The sequence below is a fragment of the Engystomops pustulosus genome, chromosome 2 (assembly GCF_040894005.1).
Source record: "Engystomops pustulosus chromosome 2, aEngPut4.maternal, whole genome shotgun sequence".
NCBI lineage: Eukaryota > Metazoa > Chordata > Amphibia > Anura > Leptodactylidae > Engystomops > Engystomops pustulosus.
The window spans coordinates 128190976-128216424 of NC_092412.1; the positions used below are offsets into that span (position 1 = coordinate 128190976).

A 25449-nucleotide genomic window follows, 5' to 3' on the forward strand; every position below is an offset into this window, starting at 1 on the left:
TTGTAGAACCTATCACAGATATTTGATGCAATTGAGATATGGGGGATTTGGAGGCCAAGTGAACACCTTGATGTATTTGAACCCCATTTTTACAGTGTGTATTATCCTGCTGTAAGAAACCAGTCTCATCAGGAATGAATACCACCATTAAGTGTTTCTACTTGGTAAAATTAAATAATAATAATAATAAAAACATATCTACATATACATGCTGTTATGCTATGAATTTCATTCATGAGTTAAATATATAAAAACAGTAGTTTGTGCTAATTCCAATAAACATCAACAAACAAAGATCATTTATATCTAGAGCCCTTTCTAATGTGGTCCTGTGAGCCTTGTTAACTGTAACTAACAGACTAGTTATAACAGCACCTTTGGGGTATCTACTAGGGTATTGTCTAGCCGTATTTTAATGATATTATTAATAACAATATATGCAGCATAAAAGCTCACTAAATACCAGTTAATTTTCTATTTACAGCATGAATACTTAGAGATATTAACCAACATAACCTTCCAAAAACGTTTTGAGAATGATGAAAATATTGAAATGAAAATCTTAAACCTATTTAATCTTTTCTACTTCTGGGAAAGTATTTCACTTTCTATGTAGAGTGGAGTCAGGACAGAAACCATCACTGGCCAATTATTTGTCAAGCCCAACTACTTCAATAGTAAATTTTGACTATTTAGTGCGCTGCAATTAAAAAGACTGGGCAAACATTTTATCAGTATAATCCTATCACAGTAATAAAAAGTCACAACAATCATTTTTTAATCAGTGATGATGGGGACAGCCGGACATAAGTAACCTGATATTGTTTCTAATGACTTGACTCTAATCTCCTTACAAAGCTGTAAAGAGTTAATCTATAGCACACTTTTCTTTTTTTATTATATACAATAAGTTTTATTTTTATTTACTAAAACACAAAAGTTCCTGTTTTACTAATCTGAATGCAGTGTATGAGACATCAGACACACTGCTCAGTACAGGAGGATGAAGGAGAAGAAGAAAGGCACAGGAAAGGTCATTTTACTTAATGAAGTATATTACAAAGTTTCCAATACTAAGTTCTGCACTATAAATTACTGCAATGTAAATAAAATTGCTTCAGGTTTAATTATGCTTTTAGGATAAATTTTCGTAAAGCCTCAGAAGGAACTGGGTTTAGCAATAGGTGAAATGCACAAGGTTATTCCTTTAGACCAGAAAGAAATAACATATCACTACATGGATTGAATACTATGGTGAAATGTTAAAATTGCTTTGTTTATTTGTTCTGAGGCTTACAACTCTATCGCACAGTTAAAGGCCTTTTACAATCTGGGCATTCACATTTAATTTTATTCATTTGCTATATGTAAACATTTCTTCAATTGGATGTTATTACAAAATATGTTCCTGTGAGAAGATAATTTCTCATAAATGTAGTAATGTCGTCCCTTAAAAACAAGATAGTTTCCTCAGATACGACCATCTCACATTTTGGCAGCGGTGGCCATATATGCGCTATTGAGCCCTGTCTGACCCCCTGGCTTCAGCAATCATTACCACAGGACGGCAGTGGGACCTGCAGTAACTCCTGGACATTTCATATACAAAGACTTTTGGTTTCTTTGTGCAATCCCTCCAGCAGAGGTGGCCGTATCCAAGGACACAGTCTTGTTTCTAAGGGACCATGTGACTATATTTATGATAAATTACCTTCACACAGGTTCATTTTTTTTAATAACACCTACCATATATACTTGTGTATAAGCCGAGTCTTTCAGCACAAAAAATGTCTTAGCTGTGACAGATGTATGGCACTGAAAGGGTTAAATGAGATTTTTCATTACTCAAACTGTTTTAATTCTAAATAATCTACCAATCTATCAAGAATATGTAAATAGCATATAAGGCAGTACTAGATATGTTCTTTAGGTTTGTTGAATTTGTATGTAAGTTGGAAGTCAAGGGATATCATGGGAAGAAAGATTATTATTATTCATTACAGACACCTTACAGATGATCATGGCAGCCTGGGACTCAAGTAAAGCATCCAGAGCATCCAGAGGGGTCGTCTATAAGTCAGGTGTCCTTAAGTCAGGAACTGTCTGTATTCAAAATAGCAGAATATTAAAGTGTAACTGTAATTTGAGATGATTTTTCAATAATGAAGGGTAGTAAACATATTTCTAATATACTTTATTTAGAAAATAAAAAAGGCTGAAGAGTCCCTCCTTAGTGATCTTTTATATCCGAGCAATGAAGATTAACCCTTTTTCTTGCTGCCTAGCTATTGTATTTCCTGAGCACTAACAGAAGATCTTATCAATCTCTGATCATCCTCTCTTTCCTTATCTAGGTCAAATTGAAAGCAAGAACAGGGAGAGAACAATTCTCATACAATGCATTAGGGAAATAAGCAAATACATTTTCCAGGATGGGACAAGGAAAACAATGCCTCTTGTAAGGCAGCTCCCTTACCATCAAACATGACTTTTCGAAAGTCTAATGACATGATGTGGGATTAAAGCCAAACCAGTATATCTATTCCAGAAGGATGGGATTCCCAACTGTAGGCAGCACTGTTTGGACATAATTGTGTCTCTTCAGTACATTGTAGGAAACTGGGTTGGCTGTGTGAGAGGCTATTGAATAGGGTCAGAAGGTAAGCGTTCTCCTTGTGAAGAGTTTGCCAATTAAGGACTTATAGGCTTGTGGAGACTTATAGCCATTGGTGATCCAGTAAGGGTTTCAAATAAGTTTTCCAAAATGGGACAAGAAAAACAATGCATCCTTTTGCATCTAGAAAGGCATAATTACAATACATTTGTCAGGGAGAGAGCAATGGTTACAACCCAATCTTCAGAGATATGCAAATACAGAGAGAGCAGATATGAACCTGTAGTATGGCTGGAATATTTATCTTCCTTAACAACAAAGAGATAAAAGTTGGTAATAGGGGGTAGTTTACAGCCTGTTTCTTTACAAACAAAGCAGAATAAAGTATATTTGAAAAGTATTCATAACACTTCCCCCAACACAATCTCACACAATTTTGCACTTTAGTTGTATCATTCACGTTCAATGGTGCAATATAAAGGAAAATATATTGCAAATATACTTACCAGGTAAAATTTGTAATATTAGTAAAGGTAAACTTCCAAAACAGATGTTCAAACAAATATCAATGCATGAATGAAGATACACTTATTCTGGATAGTCTACTTCATGTCCGACTGAACAATGGGCAAAACAGGGACCCTTTAGGATGAAAACACACTACAGTATACATATTACTCAGGGATTTTCTTGTATGGAAAATCAGCAGTGTAATACAGTATCAGTGTAGAATATGGGACATATAAGAGCCCATACACATTGTAGAAAATATCTGCAGTGGAAATATTTTTCCGCTGTGGATCCTGGTTAGGAATTTAACCTTTGTAATACAGCAACCTGGTTTCTGATGCTTGTGGGATAGCTGCAGAATTACTGCTGGTTAGATTATACAGTCATCCCCTGCACACGTTTATCTGTAGCATGCAATATCTTGCATCCTAAGTTCATCATTATAGTCAATGAGGATGCTGAAGAGAATGGCATACGGGGGTCATTCGTATGCTTTCAGTTTTTCAGGGATCAGTTTCTAGGAGACACTTAAAGGAAAGTAACTATAAATTTAGAAATGTGACAGACGGAAATTAAACTGACACAAGCAAAATACACACATATCAGGGTCTGTTTTTTGCTGAAACTAAATTGACACAAAGTCAAAATAATTCAACTGATAACTTTTAGCACCTAGCCAATGTATAGATACAAATGTTCGATCAGGCCAGAGTCCCCAAGTCTACTCCTTAATTCCATGTCAACCATGAGGAGGAGCTGTGTTGAGTACTTCTTAAACATACACACTGCTGCTCAAAAAGTTTGCAAATAGTAAGACAAGATCTACATGTCTTTGGTACAGATCAATCTCTTTGGTACAGTACATGCAGATTTTATATGGTCAGTTAAAACTGTCTTGCTATTTGCTTGCTTCACTTTTGCTATTGTGGTTATCTGTGTTTACAATGGGCTTTAAAGGACACCTGTCATCAGGTCTGTGTCACTAGTTCTGTCACCTCTACCTGTTGGAGCAGCTCACAAGGATCCCATCCCAGCCTTTATCTAGTTATTTCATACATTATTCATTGTAAAATCATCTATTCTTTATCATGTAAATGAGGCTGGTCACATGGTCAGAGGCAGTGATGTCACCCCTGTTACCCCTCCCCTCTCCTCCCCCTGCTCATGTCTGTGTGTAATGTATAGTAAATCATTGCTAGTGTGTGTGCTGCATCTGCTGACATGCTGCATCCTCCTAATATACAGGTGAGAGACACAGACATCAGCTACACATGAATCTGACATGTTCTGCTGTAACATGGCTGCCTGGAGCTGCTGTATCTCTCCTATACACACACACACACACACATGCACACACAGGCTGCAGGGGGAGTGGCCACCAGCACCAGGAAGCACATCATTATACAGCCTCACATCATTATACAGGCTGTCAGTCAAGCACTGGGGGTGTGGCTGTACCTCCCACTCATGAATAGAGTGGACAGCTTGAATATGCTAATGCTTCATTGGACATTTCACAAGTCATTTGCATACAGCTTTAGGACCTCATTGCTTAGGTTTACAGGCATGTAGAGGGACAATGAAGGGATAGAGGCAATGCTCTCTAATGGCAGTTTATGAAAATATATTTAGTTTAGGGGGGTTATTTTGCATGACGGGTTCTCTTTAATAGTATTTATTGGAGCAAACAAGCAGTCTGTAGTCCTATATGTCAATCAAAAATAACAGTACTAAATGTAATATGAGCTTCATCCTCAGAACAGCGAGAACTCACAGAGTTTATGTCCTCCCCCAATAGCAAGTACGAGAGACAGTCACAGAATGTATCCTATACATTATAATTGCCAAAGGATAAAGACTTACCCCTGTTCTTCCATCATTTCCTGCAGCTCCATACACTTTAGTTCAACTCTTCTTTTTCGTTCATGGTCCAAAATTTCTCTGTGGGCCTTCTTAACAAGGTTGGGTTCTGCCACTCTTGCTTCTTCTTCTGATTTATGCCAGGAGCCGGAGGCACTGGGCTGGGTAAAACCATTGGCAGCTTCTTGTGGAGAAGGAATCCTGGCACCATTGTTGCAAACCGACATTGCAATGGCTCTTACAGCACTTATTCTTCCTGTGAAAATGTAAAGAGATTCATTTAAGCTAATGTTTATTCCTTATCTTTCACACACCTTTGCAAAAGAATGGTAAAGGAAATAGTCTCCATGCTCTGAGCCGCTCGGTTAAATTAAAACTGACGGCTTAATGGAGGAAGAGCTGTACTAATCTGCTTTTCTGCAAGACAGGGACCAACATTGCCGACCAAGCAGCACAAGGTACATTGTGAAAGCTTCCAATGCAGACAGAGAAGTCAATTCTCATATATTAGGGATTTGGGAGAGCTGACCATGCGTAAAACATAGCGAGAGATTGTTGTACACCCCAATGGGAGCAAATTGCAATAGCTAATTGGAAATGAAGCACAGGCAGCGTTGGAAGCTATTACACAGATTGTAATGTAATTACAGACACACCTTAGGAGTACTGTGGATGGTAAACTGTTATTAGATGTATTATTAAATAGTGCAGCCGGAATTCATAAGCAAAACATAAGCAAGAATGAGGTTATCATGCCACGAAGCAGCTGGAATACTACTATGGAGACAAAGCTTATTTCATACTGGAAAATGATTTGGGTACTCGGAGAACACATCTATCCAGCTAATTCATATAATATCATATGCACTGTTACTGCCTTCTTGGTTATCTTTTCTTATAGGAGTTATATAGCAATGCTAACATGTGTACAGGTGGACTTTGCATGCACAACAAAATACACAAAAAGCAGGTACCCAAAAATGTGTTTGTTGAGGTGTTTAATATGTTATTCTTCATTCTTACTCAATATGGTGGCCATATGGGTTATAACCACCTTATATTATCAGAGTAGAGGATGGATTCACCAGAACACTTGCCGTTCAGTGCCTGGAGAAGATGGATTATCACCTGAAAAAGCTGTCATATTGAGTATTATCCTGAGCAAATTAGTTATAAACCACAGATGGAACTTAACTTTAATTTGACATTGATCAAAAGTATTATATTTAGCTTAATACAACAGCTAAGTAATGTAGTATGAAAATGATTAACATATGCATTTAGATTTGGCCTCTAATTTACACAACAGCTAAGGTTATGTTAAATGTTCATTTTTTCCATAAAAAAATAGTAGAAAGAACAAAAGAATGATATAGCTGATATGCCGACAGTGACCAAATGACCTCATTCATTACGATAAGGTCTATTTGGCCCCGAATTGGGCTTGGGCCTGACCTGGCAGAGATTTCACCTATAGTCTCTTCTGGTTTTCAGGCAGAGACTATAGCAAAGAGACTACAGTAGATGTGTTCTCGCCCTACACACCCTGTTCTTGGACAAGCTCCAAATATAAATCTCCCCCAAGGTGGAGGAGCAAAGCAGTGGGTTACTGTGTATTTTAAGCAATTCTAAATGCTTTGGTCTTAAGGTCAGGTTTGGAATGGGTTTGCCCCAAATGTTTTATACCAGAGAACCTCAGTTGCAGATGTGCACCTAATTATTACATTGTTGTAAATTGATGTGGTACTTTAGAGGCATGGGCCAGTATGTGTTTTTTTAAACTAGAGCCACATCTTCCTAGATGTGGTATTATAGCTCAGTTCTATGTACTTCCATGGAACTGCAATTCCAGGCAAATCCTATAGAAAAATATATGGCAGCCAAGATGTTCTAATCTAGAAAAATCCTTATTATCCCTTATTCTTTAATTTTTAAATGATTCTGTAACTATTCATGGTTTAACTACATACCATAGATGACAAAAAACATGCATGCAGGTCTGTTAAGTGTACAGTTGCAGGAAAACTTGTCTCCACATTTACATGGACTATTCTGGCACTAAAAATTGAAAGTGGGAAAAGTTTGCGGGTGTGTGTACTGTTTCAGCTTAATCTATAGAAGTGACATGAAAAATGCTGATAAGCACTGTATAGTGAAAGCATGCCCTTTGTGGACCTTGTACTTAATAAATGGATATGGAATTATTGTTCACTACCTTTTCTCACACTCTCTCTCTCTCTGCATATAACAGAATATTCTGCTAGCTGCTACTAATAACCTTTGTTTCTACATCACAAAATGTCAGTAATAGTTACAAAGAATAATGATGTGATGGATCAGCTAGGCATGCAGAAATGAAAGGCACACCATTTACAAACTACAACTGAATTTCTTAAAATGTATTGCTTTGTATCATTTATGTTTAATTTAATTTCTTGTTAATAATTACATATAATATTCCAGTGTGATAAAATCATTTCTGACAAATGAAGCTGCAGTGTGGTCCATAAACAAATATAATGCAGTCTCATGAAGAAATGACCCAGCAAACAGAAGAAAGGATCATTAGATGGACATACAATAAATGCAATAAATTGCTGCTTAGACTGTTTTATGTCTGGTACATGGGCTGGAGGAAGCAATCCAAGTGTCCCCAAATGCTGCTCCTTCCAAAATGCAATTACCGTTGTCTTGGAAACAGTCTCTAACTGACCTAAACCTCAGGCTGTGATGTCAGATTCAATACCAGCAAAGTTCCCTAGGGATAACTGGATCTGTGCTCTTCCGTTCCTTGAAAATTTTAACCTACTGAAAGCTCAGAGAATACTCATTAACTAAAAGAGAAAAAAAAGAGTCCAGATGCCACAAGTTACATTCGCCAGTCTATTAGCAAAGGTACACAAACAAATAATGGCCAATGAAGGAGTATTATATGTTTTTATTGTGTAATCCTATTATTTAGATTCTGTCTAGAAATTACCTGCAATGTATTTTTCTGTATGGAATTAGTGTTATTCACAATAAGGTGCTGATGTGCATTTGTAAAAGATAATGTAATGTTCCTGAAAAACCCTGTCAATCTCCTCATTTTTAGATGTCCCAAGGGTCAAAGTCCAAAGACCAAACACAGATGACCTTTGTAAAAATACTTTATTCAGTGCTGTATTCCCAGAAAACATTTCTAAACGATCCTGTGCTAGTTCCTCCCCTAAAGTGATGGATAGCATGTTGCTAAATGTTAATGTAGGTATGAACTAAACTTAAAGGTAATCTACCATTGTTTTATGCATTGTGAACCAAACATGCCTTGAGAATGCTGTAGCTGCACTGATGCAGAAACATATCTTGTTTAATCCCTTAGTGGTTTTGCTCAAAAAACAATTATAAAATTCAGGAGCTTGGGAAAGCTGGGTGCCGTACTTAAACACATTTGGGGTCATTTACTAAGGGGCCGATTCGCGTTTTCCCAACGTGTTACCCGAATATTTCCGATTTGCGCCAATTTTTCCTGAATTGCCTAGGGATTTTAGACCACGCGATCGGTTTGTGGCGCATCGGCGCCGGCATGCACGCGACGGAAATTGGGCGGCGTGGCCGAAAGAAAACCCGACGGATTCGGAAAAACCACAGCATTTTTTTAAAAAAAAGTGTTGCTCGACACGCGCTTACCTTCACCTAGGATAGCTTGGTGAACTTCATTGCATTCCGATGGTCTTCAGCGCAGCAGCGACACCTGGTGGACGTCGGAGGAACTGCCTTAGTGAATCCCGTCCGGAACCCGAATTCACCGCAGAGAACGCGCCGCTGGATCGCGAATGGACCGGGTAAGTAAATCTGCCCCATTACTTCCACATACACAGGAGCTGCCTGAAATGTCCAGACAGGACTAATCAACCTGAGATGATGCATATACAGCAGCTGGGGGATGGTGCAGCAATTGATTACTTCTGCCTGTCAGGGACAACACAGTATTCTCGTCTTATGCTGGGCAGGACAAGGCTGAAGCAGTGAATAATTAAGGTGAGGAGAGTGCTCAGCAGCCACAGGAGCAAAAGAACCTCATTATCATAATGTTATAATTGTTTTTCCAATAAAACCACTCAGTTCAGGGATTAAACAAGATATGTTTGTGCATCAGTACAGCATTCTCATTCTTGCTTCATAATGCATAAAAGCAAATGGTAGATTTCCTTTAATAGGGGAGATAGGGGGGAAGCGTCTGAGAGCAAAAGTTTACACGTTGCCCATGGCAACCAATCAGAGCTATAAGCTGAACTCTGTTTGGTTGCCATGGACAACTAGAACAGTTCTGCTGTCAGACATTTCTCATAAATCTCAACATAATGTGCATATGTGTAATTGTATATATGTATTACTAGGTTATAACTAGCTTTATTTTCCAATTGTTAGGAACAGAGAATAGTTGCCATGCTGTTGCTTATTTGTCTATAGGTGGCATATCCTGGCTAGCAGCAACAACATGGGGGCAATGTACAGCAGCGCTGAGGATTATAGCTAGGACTCCAGTGTGGACAGGCAGTAAAACACTAACCAAATTCAGTAGCATTGCAGATATAGTAAAGTGGCTACACCAGTTTTCTGTCTAGCTTTGAATAGAAAAGAACGTCTTTGAGCTTACAGACAGTGGCGTAACTTGAAGTTCACAGGCCCCAGTGCAAAGTCAGTACCAGGCCGCCTAAGATAATCTATTGTTTATAATACTAGTCTCCTCATATGGGAAAGTATCAACACATGGGCCCCCAAGCCTCTTGGGCCCGGTTGCGACCGTACCCTCTGCACCCCCTCAAGTTACGCCCCTGCTTACAGATGTATTTAAGAAGTGGGTGCCAATTTTGTGTCACAGTGCACTGTGTCATTACACAAAAAAGTGCACCTAAAGAGGCATGTTAGGACTTTGGAGATGTTGGAGTTTGGAACACATTTAATACAGTGACTTGACACAACTGGGTCGTCAGCTGTATGTTAAAGGTGCACCAAAAAAAGAAGGTGCACACTTCCAGAGCAGTGCAGGGCACTATTATTTAATTACCTGGTGCACACTGCACATTTGTGAGGCAAACTGCAGTTTGCACTACTTTTGATAAATCTGAGCCACTGGGGAGACCTATCAGAAGTGTCTGAGAGCAGAACTGTTCTATTTGTCCATGGCAACAAATCAGAGCTCAACTTTAAAGGGGTATTCCAGGAATCAGCATAATTCATATACAAGTGGGCACTCAAAATATAAGCTAATGTGTAATTAGTTGTTATTTAAAATGTTGCTCCCCTTAGCAGAAAATGCTGATGACATAGACTGTAATGAATAATTAAAAAGCTGCTGGCCCTTTAATTAGTCCGTTAATTTCCTCCGCGCGGTCCGTTGCAGGACAGAAGATGGCTGCTGGTCACATGTCCACATCACATTGCCTGGGCAGGGTCATGTGATCACCACTACGTTTGGCTGTAGGGGTTTGGTTGCAGTACATCCAGTATGACCAGTGTTGTGGTGATGGCAGTTACACATCATTACTATGGTAACAGAGCAAGAAAACCTGTTAGATCATCACTGGGAGCAGAGCATAAGAGGGAGGAGGAGTTACTGAGAACTAAAGGATCATGGAACTTGTAGTTTCCAGTGGCGGCCATCTTAGTGATAACTGCACCTACTTTAGAGAGGCCATAAATTTTGTAAATCATAAAATCAAATTATATAAGCTCCATTTTGTGACTAATGACATTGAGTATTGTTATATTCATTTATTTATATCATCATGGGTTTTCGTGTCAGACGTTCATATTCCCGCAATACCCCTTTAATTTTTTCAGACCTGTTCATAAAATGAAAGCTGTGGTCTGATTGGTTGCCACGGGCAACTAGAACAGTTTTGCCTCAGACACTGAGACAATTTCCCCCATTGTCTCAATATTTGATTTATCTACTTCACTCTGCTTCTTGCCTCTCCATAAATATGTTTAGGTAGAAGTAGTGAACTGATCCCTAAGTTAAACACATTTTTCTAATCTATAACTCTGAGAGTAGGTCAACTAGTGCCTTACAGTAAGTCAGGAGGTACGCCTTCAGTGTCTCCAGTGCTAGCCAGAACCAGCAAGTGGAGCTACTAGCAGTGTCTCTTCTGTCAAAGCAATAACAGCACAGCACTGTTTCACCACAATCAACGTTAGCACCGCATGGGCACCCCTACTGTAGCAACCACTAGCCTGGGTCAATCTGTAATTGTCACTAGTGTAACACGTACCATAATCTTTTCCCTATATGTAATGTGGTCATATTAACCTTTATTGTGCTGTATCGCAATGTCTTGTAACTATGTGTGTATGCAACTAAGGAGCTAGCAACATGTAAGCATGTGCCTCTTGTAGTGTATGTATGGAACTGTAACGGTAAGCCTATCTCTTACTGTATGTAACAATTATTATATACAAGTGAATTTCACCCCAGGGGATCAATAAAGTATTGCATCAGTGAAGGAGGATAGGGAGTAGGAAAGTTCTACATGCTTTGTGGGAAACAATGTTTCACAGCCATGTATAGAGCACTCATTCTGGAAGTCACTGTTGGTCCTTTTTTCAAAGGATTTACCGTATATTCATAAGGCACCAAAAGATCATTTTAACCCCTTCCCGACGCAGCCCTTTTTCGTTTTCATTTTTAACTCCTAAACTTCAAAAATCTATAACTTTTTTTATTTTTCTATGTACAGACCTGTGTGATGGCTTGTTTTCCGTGTAACAAATTGCACTTCAAAATGGTGGTATTTAGTATTCCATGCCGTGTACTAGGAAGCAGGAAAAATTCCAAAGGCAGGGAAATTGGTGAAAGAGCGCATTTGTGCCATTTTCTTATGGGCTTGGATTTTACAGATTTCACTGTACACCCCAAATGACATGTCTACTTTATTCTTTGAGTCAGTACGATTACGGGGATACCAAATTTGTATAGGTTTTATAATATTTTCATACATTTACAAATATTAAAACTGCTGTACAAAAAAAATATATCCAACATCCATAGAAAGAAAAAGCGACACTCACCGATTCCATGCAGGAAAGCCTTCCGTGGCGTGCATCACCCCTTTCCTGACTCCTTCCACAATAAAGCTTTCCTGCATGTGATCGGTGAGTGCCGCTTTTTCTTTCTATGGATGTTGGATAGTCTTCTGTTGTGAAGCTTGGACGTGCACCCAGCAGCAGTACTTGTCTGTTTGCCGGTCTTCAGGTGTAGCTGTTACTGTCAGACCTGGACTTTGCTGTTTACCTGTGTTCAGGTGGTGCCAGTCACTTTTTGGTTCCAAAAAATATATATATATTGCCATCTTCTGGTGCTAATAACTTTTTTATACTTTGATGTGCGGAGCTGTGGGTTTTTTCTAGTAACTTGTGATGACGTTTTCAATTATACCATTTTTAGGACTGTGTGACCTTTTGATCACTTTTTATAGAATTTTTCATATTTTTCAAAATGGCAAATAAAGTGAAATTTTCGACCTTGGATGCTATTTTCCGATACGGGGTTAAAACAGTGAAAAACAGTTTTTATATTTTGATAGCACTGGAATTTTCAGACAGGGCGATACCTAATGTGCTTATGATTTTTACTGTTTATTTAAATTTATATCAGTTCTAGGGAAAGGGGGGTGATTAGAATTTTTAGGGTTTTTTTATTATAATTTCTTTTAAAACTTTTTTTTAACTATTTTTCAGGCTCCCAAGGTACTTTAAACCTAGGTTGTCTGATCGATCTTATTATATACTGCCATATATGGGGATTTTCCTCCTAATTCATTACAATGTGCTGATCGCACATTGTAATGAAAGGGTTGCAATAAGACAGCCTCGGGTCTTTGGAAGACCTGAGGCTGTCATGGCTACCACTCTCCACTCCCTGATGTCAACAATGGGAGCGACGATCCGCGCCAAGATTACAGCGACCATTCGGCGCCATTTCTTTGAAGCTGTCAGCAGGGAGACCACCCATATACCTGGGTGGTCCAGAGGGTTGACAGGGTCTATGGACCCTCTGGATCACCACAGGAGATGGTACTAGCCGACACCTGGGACCGGACTCTAAGTGGCACCTGGTCTTCACCAGAGCCCACCGCAAAGCAGGATGGTTTTGCTGCGGTGGGGTACCACCAGGTAGTTCCACAGGTGTCAGCTAGTACCATCTCCCGCAGTGGTCCAGAGGGTCCAGAGACCCTGAATCATGACATGTCTTAATTTGCGCTGCATTCATACTTGCACACATACACATTTCTGCTGCATTCAAACTTTCAGCTCTGCTATGAACTATTCATGTGGCAGTGTACAAAGACTAGTATTTTGCAAACTAACCTAAGAGTCAGCTCTTTCACATAAACTCTGAGAGTCAGCTCCCTATACTTATGACATCACTCAATTTTTACATGCTGCAGGGACTGATTTTCTCTGCACCCAGCAGGCTACTGATCAGGAGTGTGCACATCTCCGAGTGCCCCTCCCAACAGCATCCACCCACCCTCTACTCCAGGGGTAGGGAACCTATGGCTTGGGAGCCAAATATGGCTCTTTTGTTGGCTGCATCTGGCTCTCAGACAGAGCTTTAATAAATACTGATGGTTGCTGTGTGTCTGATCGCTGGACACAGGCAGCAATGTTACCGCTGCCTAGGTCCTTTGTACGACCCAGGCGGCATCACCGCCATCGTCTAGGCCAGGGTCAAAGAGAAGAGTGTGGAAGCAATGAGGAGCTGGCTGCAGGGACCACTGGTATTTTTCTATTCATTTTTTTTTTGCTGTGGCTACCTATCTACTTGGAGGCATCTGCTGTGGCTACCCATCTACTTGGAGGCATGTGCTGTAGCTACCCATCTAATGGGGGTATGTACTGGGGCTACCTATCTACTGAGAGTATGTGCTGCAACTACCTATCTCCTAGGAGGCATGTGCTGTGGCTATCTATTTACTGGGGGGAATGTGCTGTGGCTTCCTATTTAAATAAGGGCATGTGCTGTGGCTACCTATTTTCTAGGGGGCATGTGCAGGGACTACTTATCTACTGGGAAGCATATGGTGGGTGTACGGATTTGGAGTAGAGAACCCCCTGGACCACTGCGGACTATGATGTAAGCAGACACCTGGGAGCGGGATCTAAGTGGCACCCGAGTTTACCAGAGCCCGCCGCAAAGCAGGATGGCCTTGCTGAAAGCCTTGAGAAAGCGCCGGCAGGCGCGAAACGGCCCGTCGGCTTTGCGGCACTGCGTGCCCCCCTGTGTACTCATCACATGAACTTTGAATAAAGAAGACTGCTTCCACAATTGGTGAGTGCCACTCCGTCTCTTTACTTCTTGTGGATTATACTGGTCTATTTTCGGGAGTTAGAGCACAACCACAGTGGCACAGCGACAACCTCTGCATGTACCCATCCATTGCTCCTATTGGCTGACAGCGATCCGTTGGCCATGCTGGCTGTGCCCGTAGTGCTTTTTTTCTATATATGAGACTATGGTCTTGCTGAAGCGTGGTACTTCCAGGTCGTTCCACAGGCGCGACTTGTCCACTGTGGCAGCCAAGGTCGAGGTACAGGATCACTAGGCAGTCTCGTGGTCAGGAACAGGCAGATGGTCAAGGCAGGCGGCAATGATGCAAGGTTGGGGACGGAGTAAGAGGTTAGGGCTGGTAGCGAAGGAGCAGAATCAGGGACCAGTCCGGGTCACAACGGGAGGTCAACACTTGGGAAGAAAACAGTGTGGAAAGCTTCCTCATAGGCATGATGCACTAAGATCCAGCGGGGAATGTTGGAAGCCGCTGGTCTTTATAGGAACCCGGGAAGTAAATGGGTAGTGCTAATCAGCGGCGTGCTGGCCCTTTAAATCTGCGAGTGCCAGCACTTGGGCACTGGCCAGCCGGGGTGGGAGCAGGAATGTGGAGAGGTGAGTCAACTGGGAAAGGGGGCTGCCACTGAGAGGGGCACAGCTGTGCCTGCGATCAGAGATGTAGATCGCAGGGGCACCTGTGACACCCTATCTACTGGGGGGGGGGGGCATGTGCATATTGTACGGCTCTTACGGAATAACATTTTAAAATATGTGGCAATCATGGCTCTCTCAGCCAAAAAGGTTCCTTACCCCTGCTCTACTCCTTTCTACCGTCTAGATATGGATTCCCGTGGCACCCAACAAAACAAAGGTAACAAGGTAAAACTTACGCTATCAGGCTAATGGCTGCAGATAGCTAATATGAGTAAAGTAGATAAGTGCTTACTTTAGCTTAGTGCAGAGGTAGACAAAAGTTTTAATACCTTACAGATGGTACAGGAATACCTACATTAGTATATATTGGACCAAAATCAACACAATAAAGTAACTATATTTGTAAAAAAAAAACAAAAAAAATCAATCAATCTTTATTGTGCTATATTAAAATAATAAAAGTCACCAGGGCCTAAAAAGAAGCAGTGTTGTCTTTTCACTGGTTGTTGCAATGAGTAGAGCATGTCTTCCCTCACTCTGCACTTCCTGCTGCTGCTAGATTACACAGGCATAGGCAGGAGGGAGAGAGCAGGGGGTTGGGTGAGACATGTTCTGTTAATTGTAAAAGCCTGTGAATCTGCAACACTGGGGGGCTCTGGTAACACTAAGGCTCATTAGCATACATTTAAAAGTTGATTTTAGAAGGAAGAAGGCTATGGTTAATGGCATCAGGTTGATGGTAGATTTTCTTAGCAATACAGATACTTAAATAGTAATCCAATGAAAATGACCCCTACCGAGAGCACCCTGACGTGTGTTTTGCTGTCAGCTTTCTAAAGAGGGTACCATGAAACATTATACACTTTTCCAAATTACATTCCATATCAATTTATGGTTTTGCAGATCCCTGCTAGTGATCCTTTTATAGAAAGCTTTATTGTTTACTTCCTGTGGATAGAAATCTGACCATGGTTACACAGGTGCAAGGCTCATTAGTATCACACAGAGTAATCAGAGGTGTGTGATATAACGAGCTGTGCACCTGTGTGACCATGGTCAGATTTCTATCCACAGGAAGTAAACAGAGAACCTTTCTACAGAATGACAGCAAACAAAGAACTAGAACATTGCAAGGAATCTATAAAGAAAGTATATTGGAAAAGGGTATTACTTTTCCATATACAAACAACATTTATTTCCTGAAAGTGGACAACTCTTTTAAAAGATAAATAATATTTGTATGCAAGCACTTACTAACCTTTAGAAGTTAAGACTATTGACGGATATATATACACTCACCGGCCACTTTATTAGGTACACCATGCTAGTAACGGGTTGGACCCCCTTTTGCCTTCAGAACTGCCTCAATTCTTCGTGGCATAGATTGAACAAGGTGCTGGAAGCATTCCTCAGAGATTTTGGTCCATATTGACATGATGGCATCACACAGTTGCCGCAGATTTGTCGGCTGCACATCCATGATGCGAATCTCCCGTTCCACCACATCCCAAAGATGCTCTATTGGATTGAGATCTGGTGACTGTGGAGGCTATTTGAGTACAGTGAACTCATTGTCATGTTCAAGAAACCAGTCTGAGATGATTCCAGCTTTATGACATGGCGCATTATCCTGCTGAAAGTAGCCATCAGATGTTGGGTACACTGTGGTCATAAAGGGATGGACATGGTCAGCAACAATACTCAGGTAGGCTGTGGCATTGCAACGATGCTCAATTGGTACCAAGGGGCCCAAAGAGTGCCAAGAAAATATTCCCCACACCATGACACCACCACCACCATCCCGAACCGTTGATACAAGGCAGGATGGATCCATGCTTTCATGTTGTTGACGCCAAATTCTGACCCTACCATCCGAATGTTGCAGCAGAAATAAAGACTCATCAGACCAGGCAACGTTTTTCCAATCTTCTACTGTCCAATTTCGATGAGCTTGTGCAAATTGTAGCCTCAGTTTCCTGTTCTTAGCTGAAAGGAGTGGCACCCGGTGTGGTCTTCTGCTGCTGTAGCCCATCTGCCTCAAAGTTCGACGTACTGTGCATTCAGAGATGCTCTTCTGCCTACCTTGGTTGTAACGGGTGGCGATTTGAGTCACTGTTGCCTTTCTATCAGCTCAAACCAGTCTGCCCATTCTCCTCTGACCTCTGGCATCAACAAGGCATTTCTGCCCACAGAACTGCCGCTCACTGGATGTTTTTTCTTTTTCGGACCATTCTCTGTAAACCCTAGAGATTGTTGTGCTTGAATATCCCAGTAGATCAGCTTCTGAAATACTCAGACCAGCCCTTCTGGCACCAACAACCATGCCACGTTCAAAGGCACTCAAATCACCTTTCTTCCCCATACTGATGCTCGGTTTGAACTGCAGGAGATTGTCTTGACCATGTCTACATGCCTAAATGCACTGAGGGTGCGTTCACACGTTGCAGTTAAAACTGCATCGCAATCAGCTTTGAGGCGGTTTTAGGTGCAGTTTTGTCAATTGAACAGATGAAAGACATGAACTGAACGAGTGAATTTGATTTTGAAGGGGAAACCTGCTCCACAAATGTCATTCACTCGTTCAGTTCAGATCTTTCACCTGTTCAATTGACAAAACTGCACCTAAAACCACCTCAAAGCTGATTGCGATGCAGTTTTAACTGCAACGTGTGAACGCACCCTGAGTTGCCGCCATGTGATTGGCTGATTAGAAATTAAGTGTTAACGAGCAGTTGGACAGGTGTACCTAATAAAGTGGCCGGTGAGTGTATATAATGTTGACTGATGAAACTTATTGTTTTGTCCCAACAGATTCAGGGATTACCATGTTGCCTTTTCAGATCAGCCATATAATGACAATGGGGGTCATTTACTAAGGGCCCGATTCGTGTTTTTCCGACGTGTTACCCGAATATTTCCGATTTGCGCCGATTGTACCTGAATTGCCCCGGGTTTTTGGCGCACGCAATCGGAATTTGGCGCATCGGCGCCGGTATGCACGCGACGGAAATCGGGGGGCGTGGCCGAACGAAAACCCGACGTATTCGGAAAAACCGCCGCATTTAAAAAAAAAATTGTGTCGTGAAAATTTCACTCACCTTCATCCTGGATAGGCCGGTGTATTTCGAGGCATTCCAGCGGACTTCAGCGCAGCAGCGCCACCTGGTGGACGGCGGAGGAACTGCTTTGATGAATCCCGGCCGGACCCGAATCCAGTGCAGAGAACGCGCCGCTGGATCGCGAACGGACCGGGTAAGTAAATCTGCCCCAATATCTCTATACAGAGCAATTATTATTATGTTTTTACATTCAAAATATGTGCTCACTATGGTCCACTCTGTATGTTTTTTTCTCTACACACCATGAAAAATCTTCTTGTCACTGTTCTCTGCTTGGTACACAGAGCAAAATGAATCATTTTACTAATTCTGCTGAGGTGCATCTGTCACAAAGTGAGATAACAAATAGCTCTGCACTTCAGATGACAATATGCTGGGGTTACTAAAAAGAGTAGTTGATAGGTATAATATATTATGTGCTATACTCTAGAGCATACCTAGTTGCTCTTTTGTATTATGCACACCAAGATATACTACAGAAGTCACAAAAGAAGCAAATGCATCAAGAAAAGGAATATAAAAGCAGATTTTCAGTAAGCGTTGTGGGGTGATTACCAATGTGTTATTATGGAAACCCTTATGATACTACTTATTGTTAAAAAAAAAAAAACAATTGTCTCAACATCCTTATGTATGGAATTTAATATATATCCAGTTATCTCAGGAAAGAAATATTTAATGTACCCCAACCCTTCAGTTTATTCACATCATTGTCCAGGCCTTGGTTAAAAGTGATGGACATATGTCTTTTTTCTACTGTGAAACACGGTAAATTATTTAGTAAAGGGAATCAGTAATATCTGCCTTGTGAAACTTCCTGTTCAGATCTAGGGTACCCTTCAATTATACATTAAATGAATTCTACAGCTTCAGTGGAGGTCCTGAAAGCTCTAGAGATTCAATACATGCTAGCACGAGTTACACGTGAAAGAAGAATAGTGGAATAATCATTCATCTTTTTCCCCCAGGAATGCAGAGATAATGGAAACAAGACCTAGATCTAGAACATAAACTAGTATATGGAAGCTTAGGAGCAACTCAGAAGAGCAGTCTATATTCAATAATATAATCCTGGTATATACAGCTTCAATGAAGCACATGTTAAATATTGTATATGTACCCCATGATTTGTAAAGTGCTGCAGAACATGATGGCACTATATAAATAAAGATTATTATCCCTTTAACTAATACCATAGCTTTGGAGTCACTCCCTTGAAGGGATTGTCCTTCTGACAAAATCAGACAGCTCATTTAATGATCTAGACTTCATTCACACAGAGTCTAAGGATGTGTTCACACGTGGCATTTTCTTTGTAATTTGAAATGCAATTTAAATGCAGTGACAATAACACATTGGCCCAGATTTATCAGTAGTGAGGAAAACTGCACTGTGCAGCTTGCCCCAGCCAAAGGCAGAACGCTCCAGATTTTTGAAGACCAGCACACGGACCCTGCATGCACCATGTGCTACACAAATGTGGTGGCCAGTGCGAATCAGTATCAGAACGTCCCTTTACGTGCACAGTTTTGTGTTGTCACATAATACTGGCGCAAACGCTTCACAAGTACACGTGCAAGCAGTCAGTTATATAAATCTGGGCCATTGAGTTAACATGTTGTAAGAAACAGACTGTAACAGGTTGTAAGAAAACCATCTAAGCGCAATAGTATAAGGATTCAAGAACATGTCTGGGCAAGCACAGGGCCGGGAGGAGGTGGGAAGGCCAGGGAGGAAGGACTATCCTCAACATGTCTTGCCACTGTCTTCTATGGAGGAAAACATTGACCCACATTTGCTAAGGCCATGCGCCAGTTTTCTGTCTGACTTTGCACGTTCTTTTCAGTGCAAACTGTTTGCATGTTTAAAGGACATCTGTCACCAGATCAAAGATTGTAAAACAAACATTCAGACATACTGGTGTGCGCCCCCTCTGGCAGGATCTGCTCTTCTTTTAGTTTCTTATGTCGTGTTTTTTTTTTTAAAGCCTTTTTTTCTTAAAAACAAGGGCATAAGAAGCTAAAAGAGCAGCAGATCCTGCCAGAAGGGGCTCACACCAGTATGTCTGTATGTTTCTTTTACAATCCTTGATCTAACGATAGATGTTCTTAAGAAGTGTCTGAGACACATTTCTGATGCTTGCGACACAATTGTAACACACGCTGCACTATACCAGATGCAACACAAATTTCTGCACTAAGGGGGCATTCCAGATATTATATGCAATGTGACCACACAATCATTATTAGATGCATTGTCAATATGCTATCCTAAAACAGAGAGACAAAACTAGGTCTGGTTTACCTTTTCTTGCCCAGTTCACTCCCCAGAACCTCCTATTTTTTCAAGAAAGATATGTACATGATGCAGGGCATTTTACTTACAAGGCCATATGTTTAGTTTATATCTAACCCAGGGACCGACAGGTTCCCTTTATACTGTATATGTGTACACTTGCTGCTCTAACCTAATTTACTTGCCCTACTTTACAAGCTGGGTCACTGCATGCTCCGTCAGAAAAGCAGCTATAGAGGTGTGTGACTTATATTTCTGGCTAAACTACAATGTGGCAGATATATTAAGCTGGCACACACTGGCCATCAATCTTACTGAGCACTAAAATATTCTAAAAACAACAACAGTCATTTTTTTTCCAAACGCTCTCCTAAGGCATCACGAATTCCAGAGAACATCATCCTAGATTCCAAATATAAATGCTTTAAATTATATTATTGGCACATGAAAACTATGGAATAGCTTTACTGTATTATGCTGCAAGTGTTTTTATTGGCAATTTCAGTGGTGCTGTTGAAAGCAGAATATTTAACTCTATTTTTAGGAAGGCTTCGCTAAAAAGCTGCGATTCTACTTGTCAAAAACAATGAATAAAACATGGAAATACAGACTTCGATGCCAGATACAAAATTTGGAACAACCAGTCTAAGTACTTTTCTAATTGCTTTGAACATCTCGATCTAGATAACAGCATTATGTGAAATGGGATCATGCAGCCAGTATGACGAGCTGCTTATGTCTAATGATTATATTGGTTTTCCTTTAAGACTTCACTCTAGTCATAGTGAATTTTATTTCTCTGTGGAGCCATCAGCCTAATTTACATCATTCTAAAGTAACAGATAATAAATAAGGCCTCCACACCTGCGTTGCAGATCACGCCAGAGTCTGATCAGGGTGCGATCAGGGTTTGGTCATTTAAAAAACTGACATTTTGCATCAGAGTTCAATCAGATTTCAGTGTCTCAGTTTTTCACACGCATTTTCAATGCATTTTTCATGCGCAGATAACGTGCATGAAAAGGACTCAGGACTGAGCTCTATGCGTGAAAAACGCATTGTACTTGCATTTTTGAATTTTTAGGTTTTTTTATTATTATTATTATTATTATTATTATTATTATTTTTACTATTATTCAGACTCCATAGGGTACTTTAACCCTAGGTTGTCTGATCGATCCTACCATCGATTTCCCTCCTCACTCATTAAAATTTGCTGGCTGCGCCGGCTTCAGGAAATTTAAAGGGCCAGCGCCAATTAATTAATTAGCGTTAATTGGCGCTGGCCATTTTTCCAGAAGGCTATTTAAACCTGCCTCTTCCATCACACCCTGCCGGATCTTCGGGCCTCGTACCTTAGATAAAGTTGTGTCTGATGCCTTGCACTGTTATTGAGATTTATTGTTGTGACCCCGGTTCCGTTCCTGACTAAGCTCCTCTGCTGGCTGCCCTGACCTATTGCTATGTCCCAGACTCTGATCCTGTGCTGTCCGTCCTGACCTTCTGCCTGTCCCCGACCATGCCGCAGCAAGTCCAACCCGCTTTGTGAGCTCTGGTGAAAACCGGTACCACTTAGACTCCGGTCCAAGGCGTTGGCTTGTGTCATCATCCGAGGTGGTACAGAGGATCCACTACCACTGATCCTGACACTCGTCTATGTCATAGTTACTTTGCACTATCCTATGTTCATTTGGTGCAATGGAAAGTCACAAAACAGCATTTGTACCACAACTGCACCAAACACAGACATAAGACCACATGACTGTTACTAAAACTCAGGTAAGATGGCAACCTCCACAACCATGGAGAGAAAATAGAAAGAAGAAAATATGCAGTTAGAAGCTAAAAATGATTTAGAAACAAGTAAGACTTTATATTATCTGTCTCTGATAAGTAGATAAGTAAAAAATTTACTCAAAAAACCGGTCACTAATGGACAAGGGTCTCGAGTCTCCGATGATGTCTCTCGATGTTGCTGCAGTATCTGCTGCTCCAGCAAAAGTGCAAATTACAAGAAGTAACTATTAGCAGCTAACGCTAATAAAAGAATGTATACTCTATCAAGAACAAAGAGGTTGTGAGTTGTATAGAGATTATAAGGCATAGTGGCTAATGACAAAATTCTCATGGGGTAGGAATGTAATATCATAGCACAGTTCCGTGTGAGAGCTTTCCCTCATAAATCAATGTGCGATAGGAAGCAGTAATATATGTGGAGCCGTAAAACAAGCCAGTCGTGATGTTAATAGACTTTCACAGTAATTATTAAGTGTACTTACCAAATCCCTTCTCAAATTTCCTTAGTGTTTTAGATTACCTAAGCATAAATTAAGGCATCTAAAAATCTTGCTACAAGTCTGATGCTAGAGATACTGTAAGCAAGTGTTTTCCTATGTCTTTATGCTTAGGTTTCTGAAGGGTTAACATTGCCTGATATGTTAATGAATACACTATGGTAACCAAGGAAAGCATACAGGTGAAGGATATTCTTTGAAGGATATTTATTCCTTTCTTTGTATATTTTGCTGGTACATGTATGGGAGTTTTCTATTTAATGAAATTACTTTTAGATTTACAGTTGCTTAGGAACAGACACCTTCATCTATCTATAAAATAAATGTGATTTTGTGTCCTGCCTCGCAGTACAACACCATAAAGGGAGGCGAAATGTCAAATGGAGAGATCTGAATCTGAAGTGCAGTGCCTGTACAGACAGGCTTCTGGTGTTTAAGCAGTGGCTTTATTAATTTTTTAGGTTATGTTAAAGGGGTATTCCCACGAAGAGAAGTTCCTTATATGTACTCAGGATAATAAAATAACACATTCTCTAATTCACTGTTATTAACAAAAATACAGCATTTCACAGATCTAAGTCCAACCTGTCTCTATCAGTCCTGGTGTTCACAATTTCAGTTGCCCCATGACTTGGATTCCACAGTGTGAGGCTGTGATGCTGAGATTTCTGTCTCTCTGCTCTGTGCCTGTAGCCCCGCCCCCCTGCAGTCTGGAGCTCACTGACACTGGCTCATTTCCTGCAAACAAACACATTGTGAGCAGACAGAACCTGCAACCTACAAGCAGATAAATTATCTGAGGGAAGGGGTAGGCAGGCACATATCTATGTGAAGCGATAAGTCTCTGTCTGTCATGTGCAACATCCCCCACCGGGGCCTAGCCCTTTGCGGTGAGGCCTGGAGTCAGCCGGGGCCCGCGGTACCGGAGTGGCTGGCGGTTGCGGCCTAAGCACGCTATTGTCACGGTGCTTGGTAGGGGGGAACCGGAGGGCTGTCCTACAGCCTGGCAGGTCTCCAGCAGGGTGGTGTTGGCAAGAAAAGATGAGGGAGCGGCTGCTATAGCGGATCTCCCTGGGGCAACCCCTTAATGTCCCGAGTGTGAGTCTCTGGGTGATGGACAGGGTGCCGGTGATGAAGGCAGCCGTATTAGCAGGGACCAGACGGAGACAAAAGTTGAAGAAAACAACTTACAGTTCGTTTATTGCAACCGGCAGGAACTGCAGAAAACGTGTCTTTAACAGGTGGAGTACTGGAGAGGTATTTGGAGGGAGCCACAGGATGTAGTTCACCAGCCTGGATGTGGAGGGCAGGCTGGGAGGCAGCTGTGTCCTAGAGGATGCTTCAGCTCGGTCCTGGATCTCTTCAGGTATCACCCTTGAAGGTAGGATGATACCCCTTTCCTCACTACACTAACTCTAGTCTTATCTTCCACTTCAGGCAGGGGCTAGGCTCTTCCTGCACTGGTCTGGTATGCTAGAGTCTCTGAGCTGCTGCTCAGCTAACTACACTCTGCTTGCGTCCTGCAGACCCAGAGGGCCTGACTAGGACCGGTCTCTTCTCCCTTCTGGGAGAGACTGCTCTCTTCTCTCTCTCTGGGGAGAGACTCCTCTAGAACATTCTGGGCCAGAGGTTTTATTACCTCCCTTTGGTCAGGTGGTGGCTGCTCCTCCAATTACCTCTCAGTGCACAATCACAGGATGTAACACAGACATTGGTCAATAGCATCTTGCATTATACAAAATACTTAACCTCTGCCTTGCCAGGCAGGATTAACCACTGCAATTTCCCCTTGATCCTATAAGGACCATGTAGTGTAATGTGGTGTTACCTACAGATGGGACGTATTCGCAAGCACTACCTCGCCATTGCATCGGCGAGGGTGTTGCATACCCCGGGGGCAATTGAAAGAGCCGCCCTCGGCTCGACTACAGTTGTTTTGGGGCACAGAGGGGGCTAAGGGCACTTCGAGGAAGTGCAGGCTATGTGAGGTGTAGGGACAAACCGCCCATGGTCCTGGAGACAGGCACCTGGGTTGGTGTCGGACTAAGACAAAAATATGTAGCTGTATGACAGTTGGTCGCTGACGCCATTAAACCGAACTGTACAGTAGGAAAGGTGTGGTGTCATGTCCTGTAATCCACTCCTTGCACCAAGGCCTGTATATTTGTTTGATCAACGCTTCTTCCCTGGCGGCAATTATATGGTGTCTATCTGCATTGCATGAGCATATGCGACACGAGTACCTCCTGACTGACAACCTTACCCATGTATGAGTGGCATCCAGGTGCTAGCTGTGTAACACCCCCGGTCCCCTAAAGACCCGCAGTTTACGGACTACCCCCATGTGCAAACCTCAGTTTGAGGGATCAGGTAGCGGTCAGTGTTTTACATAAAAGACGGTCCGACACAGCCACACTACAGCCTGAAAAGCCTATGAAAGGGTTAATGCAGACTACTGGCAGATATGACAGTGTGCAAAGATTTTTTTGTAAACTCACATTGGCTTAGCAGCCCAATGGGTACACATCTTATAACATAACGTTACAGATAGATAGGCTACTCAGAGTAGCACGGTAGCAAATGTCTCTTTTCCTGCAAAGGAAAGGCATAAAAAGTGCATGCAGAATGTCCATACCTAAAAAGGAAGGCATTAAGTGCAAAATGATAATAAATTACATTGCAACTTTTCCTGGAGGTTGGCAAAAGTCTCTCAGAAGGTCTCTACTGACAAAGTCCATCTTCTGGGTACAGCCCTTGATGTGGGGAAAAGTGCAATGAAGAAGCAAAGGG

At 41.5% G+C, this 25449-nt stretch overlaps 1 protein-coding gene across 3 annotated transcripts in view; it reads right to left on the minus strand.

Annotated features, from left to right (window-relative positions):
* SRRM3 (serine/arginine repetitive matrix 3) overlaps nucleotides 1–25449 on the minus strand; it is a 253872-nt gene that overhangs the window by 119038 nt on the left and 109385 nt on the right. For all 3 annotated transcript variants that reach the window (XM_072136348.1, XM_072136349.1, XM_072136350.1), the window contains one exon: nucleotides 4988–5240. In XM_072136348.1, coding sequence (XP_071992449.1) covers nucleotides 4988–5211 — 224 coding nt within the window. In that variant the 5' untranslated portion in view covers nucleotides 5212–5240. The remainder of the gene's footprint in view (nucleotides 1–4987; nucleotides 5241–25449) is intronic.